This window comes from Rhea pennata, chromosome 1 (assembly GCF_028389875.1).
Source record: "Rhea pennata isolate bPtePen1 chromosome 1, bPtePen1.pri, whole genome shotgun sequence".
NCBI lineage: Eukaryota > Metazoa > Chordata > Aves > Rheiformes > Rheidae > Rhea > Rhea pennata.
Genome location: NC_084663.1, coordinates 216,839,796 through 216,854,951, shown reverse-complemented (window position 1 = coordinate 216,854,951; position 15,156 = coordinate 216,839,796). Strand labels below are relative to the sequence as shown.

At 51.5% G+C, this 15,156-nt stretch overlaps 1 protein-coding gene across 1 annotated transcript in view; it reads left to right on the top strand.

The window, feature by feature from the left end:
• DCHS1 (dachsous cadherin-related 1) overlaps window positions 1–15,156 on the top strand; it is a 57,466-nt gene that overhangs the window by 2,815 nt on the left and 39,495 nt on the right. The window contains exon 2 of the mRNA XM_062567584.1: window positions 1,771–3,581. Within this exon, the coding sequence (XP_062423568.1) occupies window positions 1,830–3,581 (1,752 nt within the window). The 5' untranslated portion in view covers window positions 1,771–1,829. The remainder of the gene's footprint in view (window positions 1–1,770; window positions 3,582–15,156) is intronic.

Here is a 15,156-nt window from a genome sequence, read left to right as displayed (position 1 = left end):
TTCCCCAGTACTGCATGCTCTGCATGCATGTATTACCACTTCAGATGTGGAAGTTGAACTAACCAACAGAGAGAGAGATGGACCTATCCAGGACCACTGAGCTAGTGCAAATCCCCAGCTAGCAGCCCACTGAGATATGAGTATCTTATTTTGACTTCTGATCCTGAGAGATAATGAATATTCAGGTGTGGTAGGTGTAGGAAAAGTGTTTGGATTTACTTGCCTTAGTCCTCAGGCACTGGGTGTGAACATATATTTCTAGTTCCTATAGCTCACTGAAGTAAATAAACATTTCTTACTTCTTTAGGATTGTTCTTCCTGTCACTAACCTGGGATTTCCACTGGCAAATGACCACCCTAAACAGCTGGGAAACAACCCAGAAATAATTGCTCTATGCTCCCTGGAAAGGGTTAATACTACTGTAGGGTTCTTTAGATCAAAGGTTACCATTTTTAGCCCCCAAACTAGGCAATGGAAGACACCTCCATCCCCCAAGACAGGGAGGTTCCTGCCGTCCCATGTCTGACATGAACGACTCCTGAGTGTACTTATGGGACCAGCAGCAAATGCTTTCAAGAGAGTCCAAGTGTGAGCTCATGCTGCTGCCATCCCTGCAGACCACTAAGCCTCATTTACTGGGGGCTAAAAGCAGCACTGGGGCTGGTGTGCTTTGCAAGCTCCTTGACTTGAAGTTACTCTGGCTACTCACAGAGAGGGTGAGCAGATCCCTGTGGGCTGGCAGCCTTTGAGCCCTGGGAGAGTGTCCAGCATGTCCAGTGGTGGTGTTGCTGCAGGGAGCTGCTCCTCCCTCCTTGTCCCTCCCCCACTGCTGCAGTGAAAAGAAGCTACGGTAGGGGGAAATGGAGTGAAGGAGCCAGAATGAGCAAGGAACAGTGAGAAGCAGACAAAGGAGGAGAGTGAGCAGTGGAGGGTGTGGGATGAGGAAGGAGCCAGAGCAGCTGGCAGTTCAGAGTGAGTTGCTGCATTCCTGCTGTACTGTCACCACCCTCCATGGTACCAGCTTGGGGCATCCACAGACCTCTGTGCCAGGCCAAACAATCAGCCCTAGGAGGATGGGATTTTAGCCTAGGCATTCCCAGCTGTGGGTACATCCTTAGCAACAGAGCCATTATAATTTATGGGCCGCTGGATGGAATCCTGCTCTAGTTCTGCTGCCCCCTCCCAGGAACACCAGATTTGCACTTCATGTTTTTGGCAGCTAAAGCCCTGTGGTCCTGACAGGCATCCTACTGGGGCGTTTCAATGGGTGTCACTTGTTGGGCTCTCTTCCAGTTTGAGACTATTTTTTTTTCAGGGTGGAGAGGCACTGGGCTACTGCTTGTTCAAAGATCTCTGCAGTCTTGCAGACAGCCGGTCTCAGCCTTGCAGGAAGCATTCATCTATTAGAAGCATGGGAAGCCTCTGCTCTAGGGCAGCTGACTCCAGTGCTACCAGCAGTGGTTAAGATGTGAGAGCTGCTGGCTGAGAAGAACATTTGGCCTATGTGGGTAGGGTATCAGCCAGGAATCTCCACACACTGATTTAGGTGCACTCTGCTCATCCTACTTTAGGTGTTGTCCCAGACTTTCCTTATGGGCACACCCTGCTCTAACTCACTTTCACCTTAGCTCCTTGTGAGAGATAGGTAATACAGTGCAATCACGCAGTGGGTACCTGGCAGACCTTCTGTTCCCATGTTTGGTTGATTTTTTTGTCCTTCCTTTGCTGTTCGCTTTTAACCATCGTCCTTTGATCTGCATTCCTTGCAGGATTAAAGAAAACACTGCAGAGAAGATTGAGCTACCCGCTATTCTGCAAGTCACTAGCAATGGAGCAGATGAAGGGATCAGCCATGCTTCTGCTGGAGCTGCTAATTCTCGGGGGCCTAAGAGCAGGGAAGGGCTCGGCTCTCCTGGGCACCTTGGATCTACAAATAGATGAGGAGCAGCCAGCTGGCACCATCATTGGGGACATCAGTGCTGGCCTGCCTCCTGGCACCACTGCCTACATGTATTTTATTTCAGCACAGGAGGGCAGCGGTGTTACCACTGACTTGGGGATAGATGAGAACACAGGTATCATCAAAACAGCCCGTGTCCTGGACCGAGAAACCCGAGATCGATACAGCTTCATTGCTGTTACCCCAGAGGGCATCACAGTAGAAGTGAACATCCAAGTTAATGACATCAATGACCATGCTCCAGCCTTTCCCAAGCGACACAGCACTTTCCAGATCCCAGAGCATACACCCATAGGCAGTAGGTTCCCCTTGGACCCAGCCTTTGATGCTGACAGTGGCCTGCTCAATACCCAAGGCTATGTGATTAAGGGAGAGAATGTGGGGCAGGCCTTCCGCCTGGAAACACGCCGAGGACCCAATGGGGTCCTGTATTTGGATCTAGTGGTCAACAACATCTTGGATCGGGAGAACTGTTCATCGTACTCCCTACTGCTGGAAGCCTATGATGGTGGCTCTCCTCCCCGGAGCACCCAGATGACATTGGATGTTTCTATCCAGGACATCAATGACAATGCCCCTACCTTCAACCAGAGCCGCTATCATACTCTCATCTCAGAGAATCTGAAGCCTGGCAGTAGCATCCTGCAGGTCTTTGCCTCTGATGCAGATGAAGGTGACAATGGGGATGTAGTTTATGAGATCAACCGGCGGCAGAGTGATCCTGACGAATATTTCACTATTGATTCTCGAACCGGAGTCATCAAGCTCAACAAGGGTCTGGACTATGAAGTAAGGAAGGTGCATGAGCTGGTGGTGCAGGCGCGGGATAAGGCTGTCCATCCTGAGGTTACTACAGCCTTTGTCACCATTCATGTGCGTGACTACAATGACAACCAGCCCACCATGACCATCATCTTCCTGAGCGAAGATGGCTCCCCTCAGATCTCTGAGGGAGCCCAACCAGGCCAGTATGTGGCACGCATCTCTGTTTCAGACCCAGACTATGGGGAGTACTCCAATGTCAATGTCACCCTGGAGGGAGGGGATGGCAAGTTTGCCCTCACTACCAAGGACAACATCATTTACCTGATCTGTGTGGACCAACTTCTGGATCGGGAAGAAAGAGACTCTTATGATTTGCGGGTGACAGCCACTGACTCAGGAACACCCCCACTCCGGGCAGAATCAGCCTTTGTCCTGCAAGTGATGGATATCAATGACAATCCTCCACTCTTTGACCAGCAGGAATACAAACAGAGCATCCCCGAGGTTGTGTACCCGGGCAGCTTTGTCCTGCAAGTGACAGCTCGTGACAAGGACCAGGGTCCCAATGGGGAAGTGCATTACAGTATTGTGCATGGCAGTGACACCCACTCCAGCTGGTTTGCCATTGACCCAGTCACAGGTATCATTACCACTGCTGCCCCACTGGATTATGAGAAGGATCCTCAGCCCCAGCTGACAGTGCTGGCCATGGATAGGGGAACCCCTGCCCTCTCTTCTACTGCTGTGGTGCGTGTGGCACTGCAGGATGTCAATGATAATGAGCCGGTGTTCAAGAGTAACTTCTACAATGTGTCCCTGAAGGAGAACACCCCTGTTGGGACATGCTTCTTACAGGTGGGTACAACTGCCAGATGAGCTGAGGGAGGGCTATAATGTGGGATGCTTGGGGCAGAGAAGCTGCCACTGAAGGACATGTTTGAGGTGCGTTTGCCAGGGCTTAGCTGGGCAATTATTGCAACAGGAACGCCAGAATAGAGCTCTACCTGCTCAGTGCAAGTGGGAAATGGGGCAGAGCACTGTTGCCCATTTTTTGCATGTGAGCACTGGGTGATATCACTGATACTACAGGCGCAACTCAAGGATGTCCCTTGTGCCAAGCAATGTGTTGACCTCAGCTGAGATAGAGGCCCACTGTGCCAGGCATTGCTCACACAAATGTGGAGCTGCCTTGCAGGCCAGGATACTAGAAATGGGACTCAAGTAAAAGAGTCGATCTCTAAAGAGCCACTGCCAGCCAGGCTGCTAACTTCTCCTCCTCCCTGTGAGATCATTAGCTTAAATTCATCAGTGTTTGTAAGACTGGTTATGAATATTAGTATTAATTATGCATGGTTGGTATTGTTATATTACCTCGGCAACAGCAGTTTTGTGATATTATGTGCTGCACCAGTCTTCTCATAGTGAGAGAATAGGTGAGGCCCGGAGAAGTGCTGCCCCTCTGGCAGGCCCTGTTGCAACGGTGCCTGCAATGCCACATGTGGTGTATTTTATGTACGCTGCGTTTGCTGTTGCTCGGCCATAGCACAGATCCTGGAGCCTTGGTTGCTACAGATAGGTGCTGCAGTCTGTCCAAGCCACACTGAGGGTATGTGGCACATGGAGCTGGTAGCAGGACAGTGGTGTGGAAGCAGAGCAGGGCACTACCAGCCAAGGCAGTATCCAGCACATTGACCAGGGCAAGCACCTGTGAAGTTAGGACAATTCCTTGCTGGAATCGTGGGCCCTGGGCTGGTCATCTGGGGAAGTGGGGGGCTGTGAGGCCAGGTGATGAATGGTGGCCATGGTGGCAGGAGGAGGCAGTGGGGAAACAGGAGCTGTGGGGCCTGTGAGATGAGGCAGGAGCTCCTGCCCTGTGGGCCCAGCAGCCAGTCAAGGGAAGAGACCTCGAGATGGACTGGGAGAAGGAGGTGGAGGTGAGGAGAAGAGCTGATCGACCAGGGTGCTGCCAGGGGCATTGTCATGGGTGTGGAGCACTGAGGTGGAGAGTGTGGGGAAGGACGGGTATGGGGTGGGTGAGTATGGAGGGATAGGGGTGTGGGGTGGGTGAATGCAGGGGATGGGGCTGTAGGGTGTGGAGCAAAAGACAAGTACCCAATGGGAAAGGGGTGTGAAGCAGGGGCGAGTTTTGGATGGGACAGCTATGTGATGGGGTGGGGTGGGTCAGGGTGAGAGTTGAGGAGGAAGATTTGGGTGGGGGAAGGGCACATCTGCACAAAGCAACACCTTCGCTCTCCCAGATGGATGGGAATGAGTTTTGGTACAAGAGATAGAATTGGGGCTTGGGACAGAGATAGGAAAGGGGTGAGAGAGGGGCATGGCATCAGGGACAGAGACAGGGCAGGGACAAGGATGGAGTGGAAGAGCCCCAAGTGTGCCCCAAGTGAGCACAAGGCCCAGGCATTCATGGGGACGTCTTGGCTGCAGAGCCCCCGAAAGAGAGGCCTCTCTCATTCTCCATGCCTTCCTGTTTGGTACCGTTTGCTGTGTGGGGAGGCGTTCTGGAAATGCAATCGGAGATGGCGGCTCAGCTCCTGGCTGCAGAGTGGTGGGGATAAACGGGAATGAGCACAGGGACCTGCGAAGGGGCCGGGGCACCATGGGGGCTGTGGGGATGGTGCAGAGAGGCCGGGCCAGCACATGGCTGTGTGGCCACATTGAGGGCCGGTACAGTGCAGGAGGCCAGCCCTGACTCCGCACTGTGCAGGGGGAGGTGCTGGCCGAGTGGCCCACAGCGGCTGAAGGTTTGGCCAGATTTAGAAGATCTTGGCTCAGTTCTTGTGTTTCGTTTGGAAACGGCGTGTCTGGGCTGAGCGCAGGTAACTCCCGCGTGGCCTCGGCACAAAGCAAACAGCTCACACATCTGCTGCTGCTTCCTCTGAGCTGGGAAACGTGAGAGGATGGGAAAGGAGGCTGGCCGGGCTGCCGGCTCAGCACTGGGCTGTGGCCGGAGCAAGCCAGGCTGGGGAGCTGGGTAGAGCTGGGGCAGGGCAGCACAGAGCTCACAGAGCTGTGCTGCACAGGCTGGCCACCTCTCTGGCTGCAGTGTCCCTCTTGCCTCGAATGAGGGCTTAGGAGATGCTTGGGCCCGTGGTGGCCACCAGCCTGCACAATGTCCCCAGTGTTCACCTGTGTTGGATGTGCTGCCCCCCATGCCCCACTGTGTGTGCACTTATGCCTGTCTGACCCAGTCTGTCTGTGGCTTCCAGGCATCAGAACCCATCCTGCCTTGGGATGTCAAGCACCGGCTTCAGTCTAGCCCCACATATTGCTCGCAAGAGCCCAGGCCATGGGCTGTACCACCAGCATGATATGCAGGAACAGGGCAGCCTCCAAGATCACAGAATGGGTTTGATTCTTCATCATACTGCCGTTTTTCTAAGCAACAAACCTTGAGAGGACCAGGTCTGTTTTCAGATAACAACATCTGCTATCTATGGGCAGGACAGAAAGATGGGGAAATAAGAAGCTTATGTGAATGATCGGGGAGACTTGAAGCACAGCTGCATGTCTCCTGCTCCTCCCTGTACCTTCTGCCAGGTCGGTCTTTGTGTTCAGTGTATGAACAGAGCTGAACAGAGAAGATTGCTGGCCAAAGCTCCTGAGCACTATAAGAAAAAAAAATCTCATAACATCTTCTTTACTTATTACTTGTGTTTATCATGGGCCAGGACCCACAGCAGCAGACCCTGTACAAGCATAAAGCAGCGAAAATGGTGAACTCACAGTTCAAGCCTGAGATAAGAGTAGAGAAGGAGTGGAATGAGTCAGTGGACATTGCACCAGCAGAATGCAGAGCAAGAGATAGTCATTAGCTGGTTATTTCTCTCACTCTTTGTTTCTCTTTGTGGCCATGGGTTGATGATGTAGAAGCTTGAGGGCTCCTTGTACCACATTCAAATGCTATGGTTGTATGGTGTGAAGCACAGTTCTGGTATAAATTCACTCTGCTGGCTCAGATTTGTTTTAAACATTATATTGGATTGATTTTGTACCAGCAAACTGTGTGCATGGTCAGATACTGTCTTTCTGGGCTTTTCTAACTTTTCAAAATAAATTGAGTATTTTCTGGCCTCTGGCAGCCAGCAGAAAGCACAGAGCTGTGTAAACTCCATGTTGTGAGAACTAGCAGATTTTACAGAAATGTGAATGTGATGAGGTGGTGGGTTATTGATTCTTGCATAGATCCAATATTAATGATCTTGGAGCCAGGGTTTATATATCTACATTACACCTGTACACATAAATGTAATTTCTGTGGAAGAAAAACATCAGAAATCAAAAACTGACCAGGAACATGCCTAATGTATATTCTTATCTTGCAATTTTGAGGGCAAGTCTCATGAGTTTTGAAGTTTGAGTACTGATCTGTGATTCTGTGAGGCTGACTGTACTGCATGCACCTTACCTGGGCAGCCTCTTGGGCAGTGCACTGGATAGGAAGGCTTGCCTGCAGTGCTCTAGAAAAGACCAGGCCATGTATACTCTAGCACTGAAAGTGAGTCATGAGGGGATAATCCTGATGCATGGATGGTGATACTGGAGAGGACACCTGTGAGAGGACATGGGAGTAGATGTGCATGAGGACTGGAACAGCAAGAGGAATAATAATGCTTACTGACTTTGCAGCTGAAGAGAGTAGCTGGAGGTGGAGAGGACATTGCTATGTACATTTGCTTTCTTGGGACAAAGGATTTAGCATTAACCTATTTTCATACCTTTGTACAACATAAAACAGGCCTCCCCCTCCTCAGAAATGAGAGAAAAGCTTCCCAAGACAGGATGGGGAGATGCCTCTGAGCTTGCTGGAAGGGAGGGAGTGCATCACGCTTCATGGAGGGCAGGCTGTAATGCGGGGGTGTGTGGGTGTACGTGGGGAGCAGGGACATGGGGGAGATGCTGGTACAGGGGGAGATTGTGGGGGAGGTGAGTGCTGTTGTTACCGCCAGAAGAGCTGCATTTGTTCCAAATTCCTGTGAAAGTTATTTCCTCGCGCTGCCAGCAGCCTCCTCCTGGGCTTGGCACAGCAGCCAGCGCCATGATTAATTCAAGTAGCATTTCCCCTGGAGCTGCAGCAGCTTTTCCACTGCAGTCGAGAGGCCCCAGCCCCTCACACTCCTCTCCCCCCATGCTCTGCTCCTCCCCCAGCCCCAGCCACCTCGCAGGCTCCCTCCTTCCTCTGTGCTGAGCCTCAGCCCCTTCACAGCTGCCCCTCTTCCCTCGCTTCTCCTTAGTGCCCAGGCCCTGATAACACCCTTCATCTCCCAAAGCCTTGCTCACACCCTCACTCCTCCCCCGCCCCCGACCTCACATGTGTGCCCTGCCTCCCAAAGTAGTTACAGTCTCTGGCCCCTCTCCTCCCCAAGCCTCAGCCTGCCAGCAGCTTCCCCCCTCCCCTTCCCTCAGGCTCTGTTTCCTCTTCTCTCTCCAGACCCCTTGGCCCCTGCTGGCTGCTGTCCTCTGCCCCAAGGGACCCTTGCTATTTTGCCCCCAGGACAGCTCTTACTGTCAGTGCTGTGCCTTACCTGGCCCTGAAAGCACTCTGGCAAGGGAACTCTGCTCCAGAGGGTTCCCTGGCCCCTGCTGCCCCGAGCCCCCCAGCCTCAGCTGCACACCTCTGCCTGCTGCATCTTGTCCAACTGTGCAGACCCACTCTGCAAGTGCCTGAGCTGTACGTGGCTGAAGTCCAGCCCAGCACCCTGGCTCGAGTCTCTGCTGGCTTCAGCGCCCACTGCAAACCATGGCTAGGCTCTGTCACTCCCTACCCTACACCACTGCTTTCTCACTCCAGACTCCTGAGCACTCTTGCACTGCAGAGGCCTGGCCTCCTCACCTTGCTCAGCTCAAAACTCCTCCATGCCCTGCTGGTGCTCCTGGTACCCTCTAGCTCCCTGTTGAAGCTTCCATTTCACCTCCTTGCTGCTCCACCAGGAAAATCAAGCAGGTGCTGGTGTGTGTCTTGCTCCTTGCCTTTCTGTGCCTCACTCTGTCCCTCCCTCAGGAGTACCAGGGCTTCCAGGTGGGTGGCAGGGTGGTGCTTGCCCAAGGCTCCTGCAGTGGCTGCCCAGCCTCCTCCAGGACCACAGCCTCGCCCTTCACAATCCTAACTCCCTGCCAATGTCTATGTTTAGACTGCTTCCTCCTCAAACCTAAGGGCTTTGCCCCATCCCAGTGCAGTACTGGAGGCCCCAGGTTGCCTCTGTTCTCGGCACCTCGATGTGTGTGGACGTAACACCCTGCGCCAGTCCGTGCCCAGGCTGCAAGCCCCTGCCCATGCCCCACGGCTGCTGGGGCTGCGGGGAGCCAGTGCTGCTCATAGCTGTGCAGATGGCTCCTCCAGAGCAGCACTCCCTGCTTCCTCAGGGCTTGACCCTTGTGTCAGCCACGCGTGCGGGACAGTCTCTGGGGCTGAATGCTGACCCCACACGCTCCCACGAGGCCTGAGAAGGCTGCAGGCTGAGGCACAACCCAGGAGCCAGAGACTGCTCCTGAAATAGCAGCTGTGGCCGCTCCCTGGCTGCTTTTAGCTGGCCAGCAGCTTTGCCAGGGCTAGGGAGGGCAGGACGCCTGGCATACACTCAGGCAGAGGGAGCCATGCGTGGGATCGTTGACCACACTGGCGCCAGCCTCCTCTCCTCTCCCACCAAGAGCCGTCACTCTGAGGAGCGGGAGCCCAGAGCCAGATGTTTGCCAAAGCCACAGTGTAACATGTGTGTAGCAGAGATCCAGCCAGGGCAGGGCTCCAGATGAGCTTGCTGCCTGTTGACTGCTTTTGCTGGAGATGGGAAGGATAGCTAGGGAATGGAATCTTGAACTGCTGAGAAGCACTGCAGTCCTTTCCAACGTCATGGACTGTGTAGGGGAAATGCATGGGCTAGTAACAGGGCTGAGAAGGTAATGTTTGAAGGGCTCTGGTGTAGCCCTCCCGTTGGGTCTGTGAAAAGAGGTCTTGGGGCTGTGGGGCTTTGTTTCTCTGTCCTTCTGCTCTGGAAGAATGTAGGAGCCTTGGAGCGCTTGTCTCCTTCCTTCTGCCCTGCCAGGGCTAGGAGCAGGGGGCAAAATGACAAGGTCTTGATGCCTATTTTTGTCCTCCCACTTCTTCCTGTAGTGGGGAGGGGCACACCTGCCCAGCGCTTGCCCTTCTTCTTTCACAGCAGTCAGGGCTCCCTGGGATTTTTACTGTGTCTTCTTTCTCCCTAACCCCAAGACACTTCTCTTCTTTGCCATTTACTTCTGCTGTACTTTGGCCACAGCAGTCCCGTGAAGTTTCCCTAGCTGCAGAGGTGCACAAAGAAGGTCTCCTGCCAAACCTCTGTGCTGTGGAGAGGAAGGGGCAGACAGCAGACACTGCTGTGCAATGGTGACAGAGCTGCATACAGGGCTGGACATGCAGAGTGGCTCTCCCAGAAGAACTGGAGCTGAAGGGGCAGGCTCAGAAGGGCTTTTGGCTGGAGGTCATTGTCAGTTTCAGCATCAGCCAACATAAGCCTGAATGTGTTTGTGAGTGTGCTGCAGCCTCTGTGAGCTTCATGTCACTGTGCATATACTGGACAGGGAGTATAGTACATACTCTGGTTGTCCTGCCTCCCAATCTTATGCTGGGGCTGTTGGTGAGGAGTCCTTTCTGCCTCTGCAGGAGCAAAACACCTTTCCTTTTGCCAGCTCTTAGGCCTCAGATGCTGCCCATTGGGCCCAGAGGGATTCAGCAGCTGAGTCACTGTGGAATACTGACTATGAAAGTCATTTACATAGTGGAAACTGTGAGGAGGGGAAAACCTTGACTTTGGCCAGAGCATATGGGGTCAATTGCAATGTTCTGTGCAAAGAACAATAGCACCATGACTGAGACGTCTTTGGGGATGGAGCAGGATGGTCTAATGGTTACCCTGTTCCCTAAATCTTGGGAGACCTGCTTCAGTTCCTTGGTAGTACAACCTTTTCCCTCTTGGTGCCCCTGTGCCTGCCTGGATAATAGTCCTTGATCACAGGCTGGAGAGCATGGCAAGATCATACTGATGTCTCACAATGCATTGTAGTCCTTCCTGGGCCTGTCTAGGGCTTTGTTCTGGCACTGTGTGCTCCAGAGAGTGTTCCCTGCTGAAATACCAGCTCTAGTGACTGACTCCTTCACTGGGAAGATGCAGGCAGATCTCCCAAGGGAGCCAAGTCTGATCTGAGAAGAAGGCTGTCTGGGATGGAAATTCCAGGGATGCACTTTGCCTGTTCTCCTGTCCATTTACTCTTCCCCCAAGACCCTATGTATTGCCCCTGTTATTCTCTGTGCATTTTGTTGCGTGCAGCAGCATCCTAGCAGCAGGGCTAATTTGTAAAGGAGCACAAGCCAAGGGTTGAACATGGGTGAGCCTGTGCTCTCTGTGACCAGGGTTCAGCCCCACTGCATGCAAGCCAGTCAGCAAGTCAGGACAGCAGGGAACAGGGCTGGACCAGGCACACCTGCAGTGTAACACAGGCAAGGACTGAAGGTCAAGGCATGGGCTGAAATGTAGCTCCTGGACCCATGGGCAGTTGGTGTAGTTGGAGGCCTGCAGGCTCTAAGCCACAGTTAATTGACAATGAGTTTACCCCCTGTAGGGATTGGTGCTAGTAAGAGATACTTATGTTGCTATATAAAAGAGGATCAGGGTGTGAATTTGAACACTGGGCCCTTGGTTATCTATGTTGCTCCACTTCTAGCTCCTGTCTTGGCTCTGACTGGCTTCAGAAGGGCAGCCCACAGCAGTGCCAATACAGCCATTCAAGGCCTCTTGGCCACAGGGCCAGGGAACAGTCCTTGCCTGGTTTTATTCAGTAGTAGACACAACTGTAGTGTTCTTAGTTCATTCCTGAGGAGTGCAGTTTGCGGAATGTGAAGCTGGAATTCCATGTTCTGAGACAGCTTGTGATACTTTATATAGGTCCTGAGGAGGATGGTCCCAGTGTGAGCTTTGGGGACACATCACCTTTGCTTCTGGCTCCTGCAGAAAAGGTGATATTAGGGAGGGACCTGGTACCACTGGCATCATTGGTATAGGGACACAAACCTTAGCATCAAAGTTGGCATCAGCAGAATTTTCCTCAATGAAGGCAGAAGCAGATAGTCCCTCAGTATGTTCATATTGTTTAGCAGAGATCATGTATGGTTTTCCGGACATGTTGCTAGAGTAGGCTACAGATATGGCACTAAGACATTTTGCCCAGACATGTCCTTGAAAGCAAGTTCCGCCCCCCCCCCCCATCCCTTGACTTGTGGATGACTAGTGCCCATGATAGAATGGGATGAAGCTTCAATTTCAGGGTTGAATCCATCCTGGATGTCAGGACTATTTCTGCTGCTCAGGAAGCTAAGCTTCCTACTTGGCCAGCCCAAACTCTGGTGCAAATGTGCAAGCTGGACAGAGTATAGTCTCCCATTAGTGTTACTCACTGTCATTGCATGGCCACATACAATGCTTTGAAGGCAGTTAGTGCTGCCAATCCAGAAATGATTTGAAACTGAGGGATTAGAAATAATGAGATTGTTTTTTAAAGATAGGAAGTTCTCCTTCAGGAAGAGTCACACTTGAAATGTAAAAGATGCTCCACATGGGCATCCAAGCATGGAGCATCCCCTCAGACTGCACAGGCTGGACTCCATCTTCCTTAACGTTCACTTTACTGTAGCACTTGCATCTTGTCCCTCAACATAGTTCACTAGTTTCATCATGTCTGGCACAGGAATGTCACGGTACTTTTCTCCGTGCATGCCCTGTATGGAACTGTGATGTTGGCCTAGGGCTCAGTGCTATTTGTCACAGGAACTACATCAACACGGACCATTGGTGAGGCCTTAGAGCCTTCCAGCTGGAAATCAGAGTATGGTCTGGAGCATCACAAACTGATTTTATTTTCAGGCTGCATATTCCCTCAGAAGGAGGAAACTTCTCCAGAGCTGTGATCGTCTACACAAATAGGACTGTGCCTTCAAGCTTTCTGACCTTTTGTTGTGCAGTCTATTTTATCTCAGGCTCAAACTCTTTCTCTCCCCCCCCCACCCCCCCCCTAAAAAAAAAAAAAAAAAAGAATTACTCAGGCTACTTCACAGCCTGTCTCCATCTCTTGTCAACTGGCTTTTGCATCTTTTCTCCAAATACCAGACTATCTCAGAGAATGGGTGGCAGTGTCCTGATTTGGCAATACTGCAGTCTTAAGAGATTTCAAAGCAACAGCATGGAATTAGTCACTGATTTTATTCATAGTGCCCTTAAAATAGCAATGGTGAGGGCAGATCCCAGGTTTGAGTAAGCTGTACTTCAGACTGTTTAACTGGCCTGTCTCATGACCCTTATCGCCCAGGCTGGCCATCTACTATGGACTCTTACAAATGCAGCAAAATGCTGAGAGCAGTTACTTGCTCTTCAACACTTCTTCAAGATAGGGTTGTTGATCCAGTCTTCATTAACAGTATTTTTGAGTTGTTGAGCAAAGGGAGGGTGGTAAACATATTGTGTATCCCATGTGAGACCTGAAGGGCTGAGAGGACCATATATGTGGACCATGCAGGCAAATCCTGGCAGCTGGAAAATTTCCCACATTTTGCAAACGTACTTCCATGTCAGTGACCGATCACAGAAGCCTCTCCAGGAATCCTCATCTCTGAACAAAAAAAGTTAAAAAAAGTGATCCACCTAACTGGGAAGGGGATTGAACAACCCCTGCAATGAACAGCAAGAGTCAGAAGGAGCTGCTGTAGCAATCACACACAACTTCTGTAGACATGCAGAGGCTGCCCTGTGCACAAAATGTCCTGCTGGGGTTGTCTCTAAGGACTTACAGTCCACTCACCAGCTGTTAGCATTTGAGTGCCTTTGTCCCCTCTCCCCCATCCTGTTCCGGGACATGGGTGCAACAACTACCTGTGTTGAAATCTTGGCTTTGAAGTCTGCAATGAAAAGCATCTTTTGCCATAGAGATGCTCTTGGTTTCTGGCCTTAAGTTTTAATTCCTGCACTGGGATGCTGACATCTGGCTCAGGCTAGTTCTTTGTATCGAAGGGTTATGTTCCTGATTTTCCCTACCTCTTCATCCTCTTGTTTCACTTGTTCAGTAAGCAAAATCATAATTCACCTCCATCAGCTTTTCCTTCACAGTCCAGCTCTTGGTTAACACTGATGCGCATTGTGTTTTTGAAGGTGTTCTCTCTTGTGTTCTCTTATTTCCATTGTCTAATGTAAGGAGGAAACAAAAAGAAAAAAAAGAAAAACAGGTGTGCAGCCTATTTCCACATAAGCCTTAAGATTGCAACCCATCTGGTTAGGACTGAAGTCTGAACTAGGCTTGAAGCATTAATTAATTAAGGACATGGTGTCCTGTTGACAACTGCTGTACTGTGCCTTAGCTGCACAGTCTTGGCAGAAGAGCCTGAGTGGTATCTGCTACTGAGCAGTGCAGTGTTGACATCGGCTGACACAAACTAATGCCCTCTTGAAAGAGGCAAATGGCTGATGGTGTCAGGGCCCTGAGGTTACTAATAGGCCTTAATGGGCCCAAGCAGCCTCACCTGGGACTCTCACCCATCCTTTCTGCCCGTAGGTCCGAGGGCTCCATTTAAGTTCAGGCCTGGGATCCCAGTCCTGGTCTAAATAATGTTGTAAATGTACCCATCTCTGGCTCTGCCTCCTGGATGGATGTCAAACCTATGTTATGGGTAGCTTATCTCCTGGATGGACCCCTCAGATGCATATTGCAGCCTTTTTTTCCAGCCGTGTGTCTGGCCCTGTCTCCTTTTGCTCCTAACTGGATTCTCTGGCTGGACCTAGGGCCTGTTCATTGCTTGTCTTGTCTGGGACTGTCTCTGAACCCTGTTACCAGCACCTTGCTTTGTCTGCTGTGTTTAAACCCTGTGAGACTGCAGTCATTAGTGAGGGCACTGCCTGAGCTTGTCTCACTTACCTTCCCTTATAGAGCAGCCAGACCTTGCTGTTCTCTGACAGAGGAGTGGCTGTGGCCCTTGGGAGCCCTGCAAAATATGTCTGCCAGCTCCTAACCTGGCAGGGTCTGGTGACAGATACGGGATTGGAATTCAATTCTGTATCTTTGGCTTGTATAAATTTGTTCCAAGACAAATACAGTGGGTCTACCATGGCCCTTGGGAAGGGGATTGCTGCTTCTTTCTCTCTTCCCCAGGCAGTATTTCCTTGGCAACATCCCACCTGGTAACTCTCTGCTTGTGCCAGTACAAGGAAGCTTCCACCCTTGCTGAGACTCATGAGTGGACAACAATTGTGCTATGAGGCATGAGACGTCGATGCTGGACATGCTGGAGCTGTGAGAAGGCCCAAGGTGGACCTTGTGTAGACAAAAGGGAAGTTCAGGAGGTGCTGTAGATAGGCTCAGGCTGAGTGTAAGAGGTCAGTGAAACCAAGGCAGTGCTGCA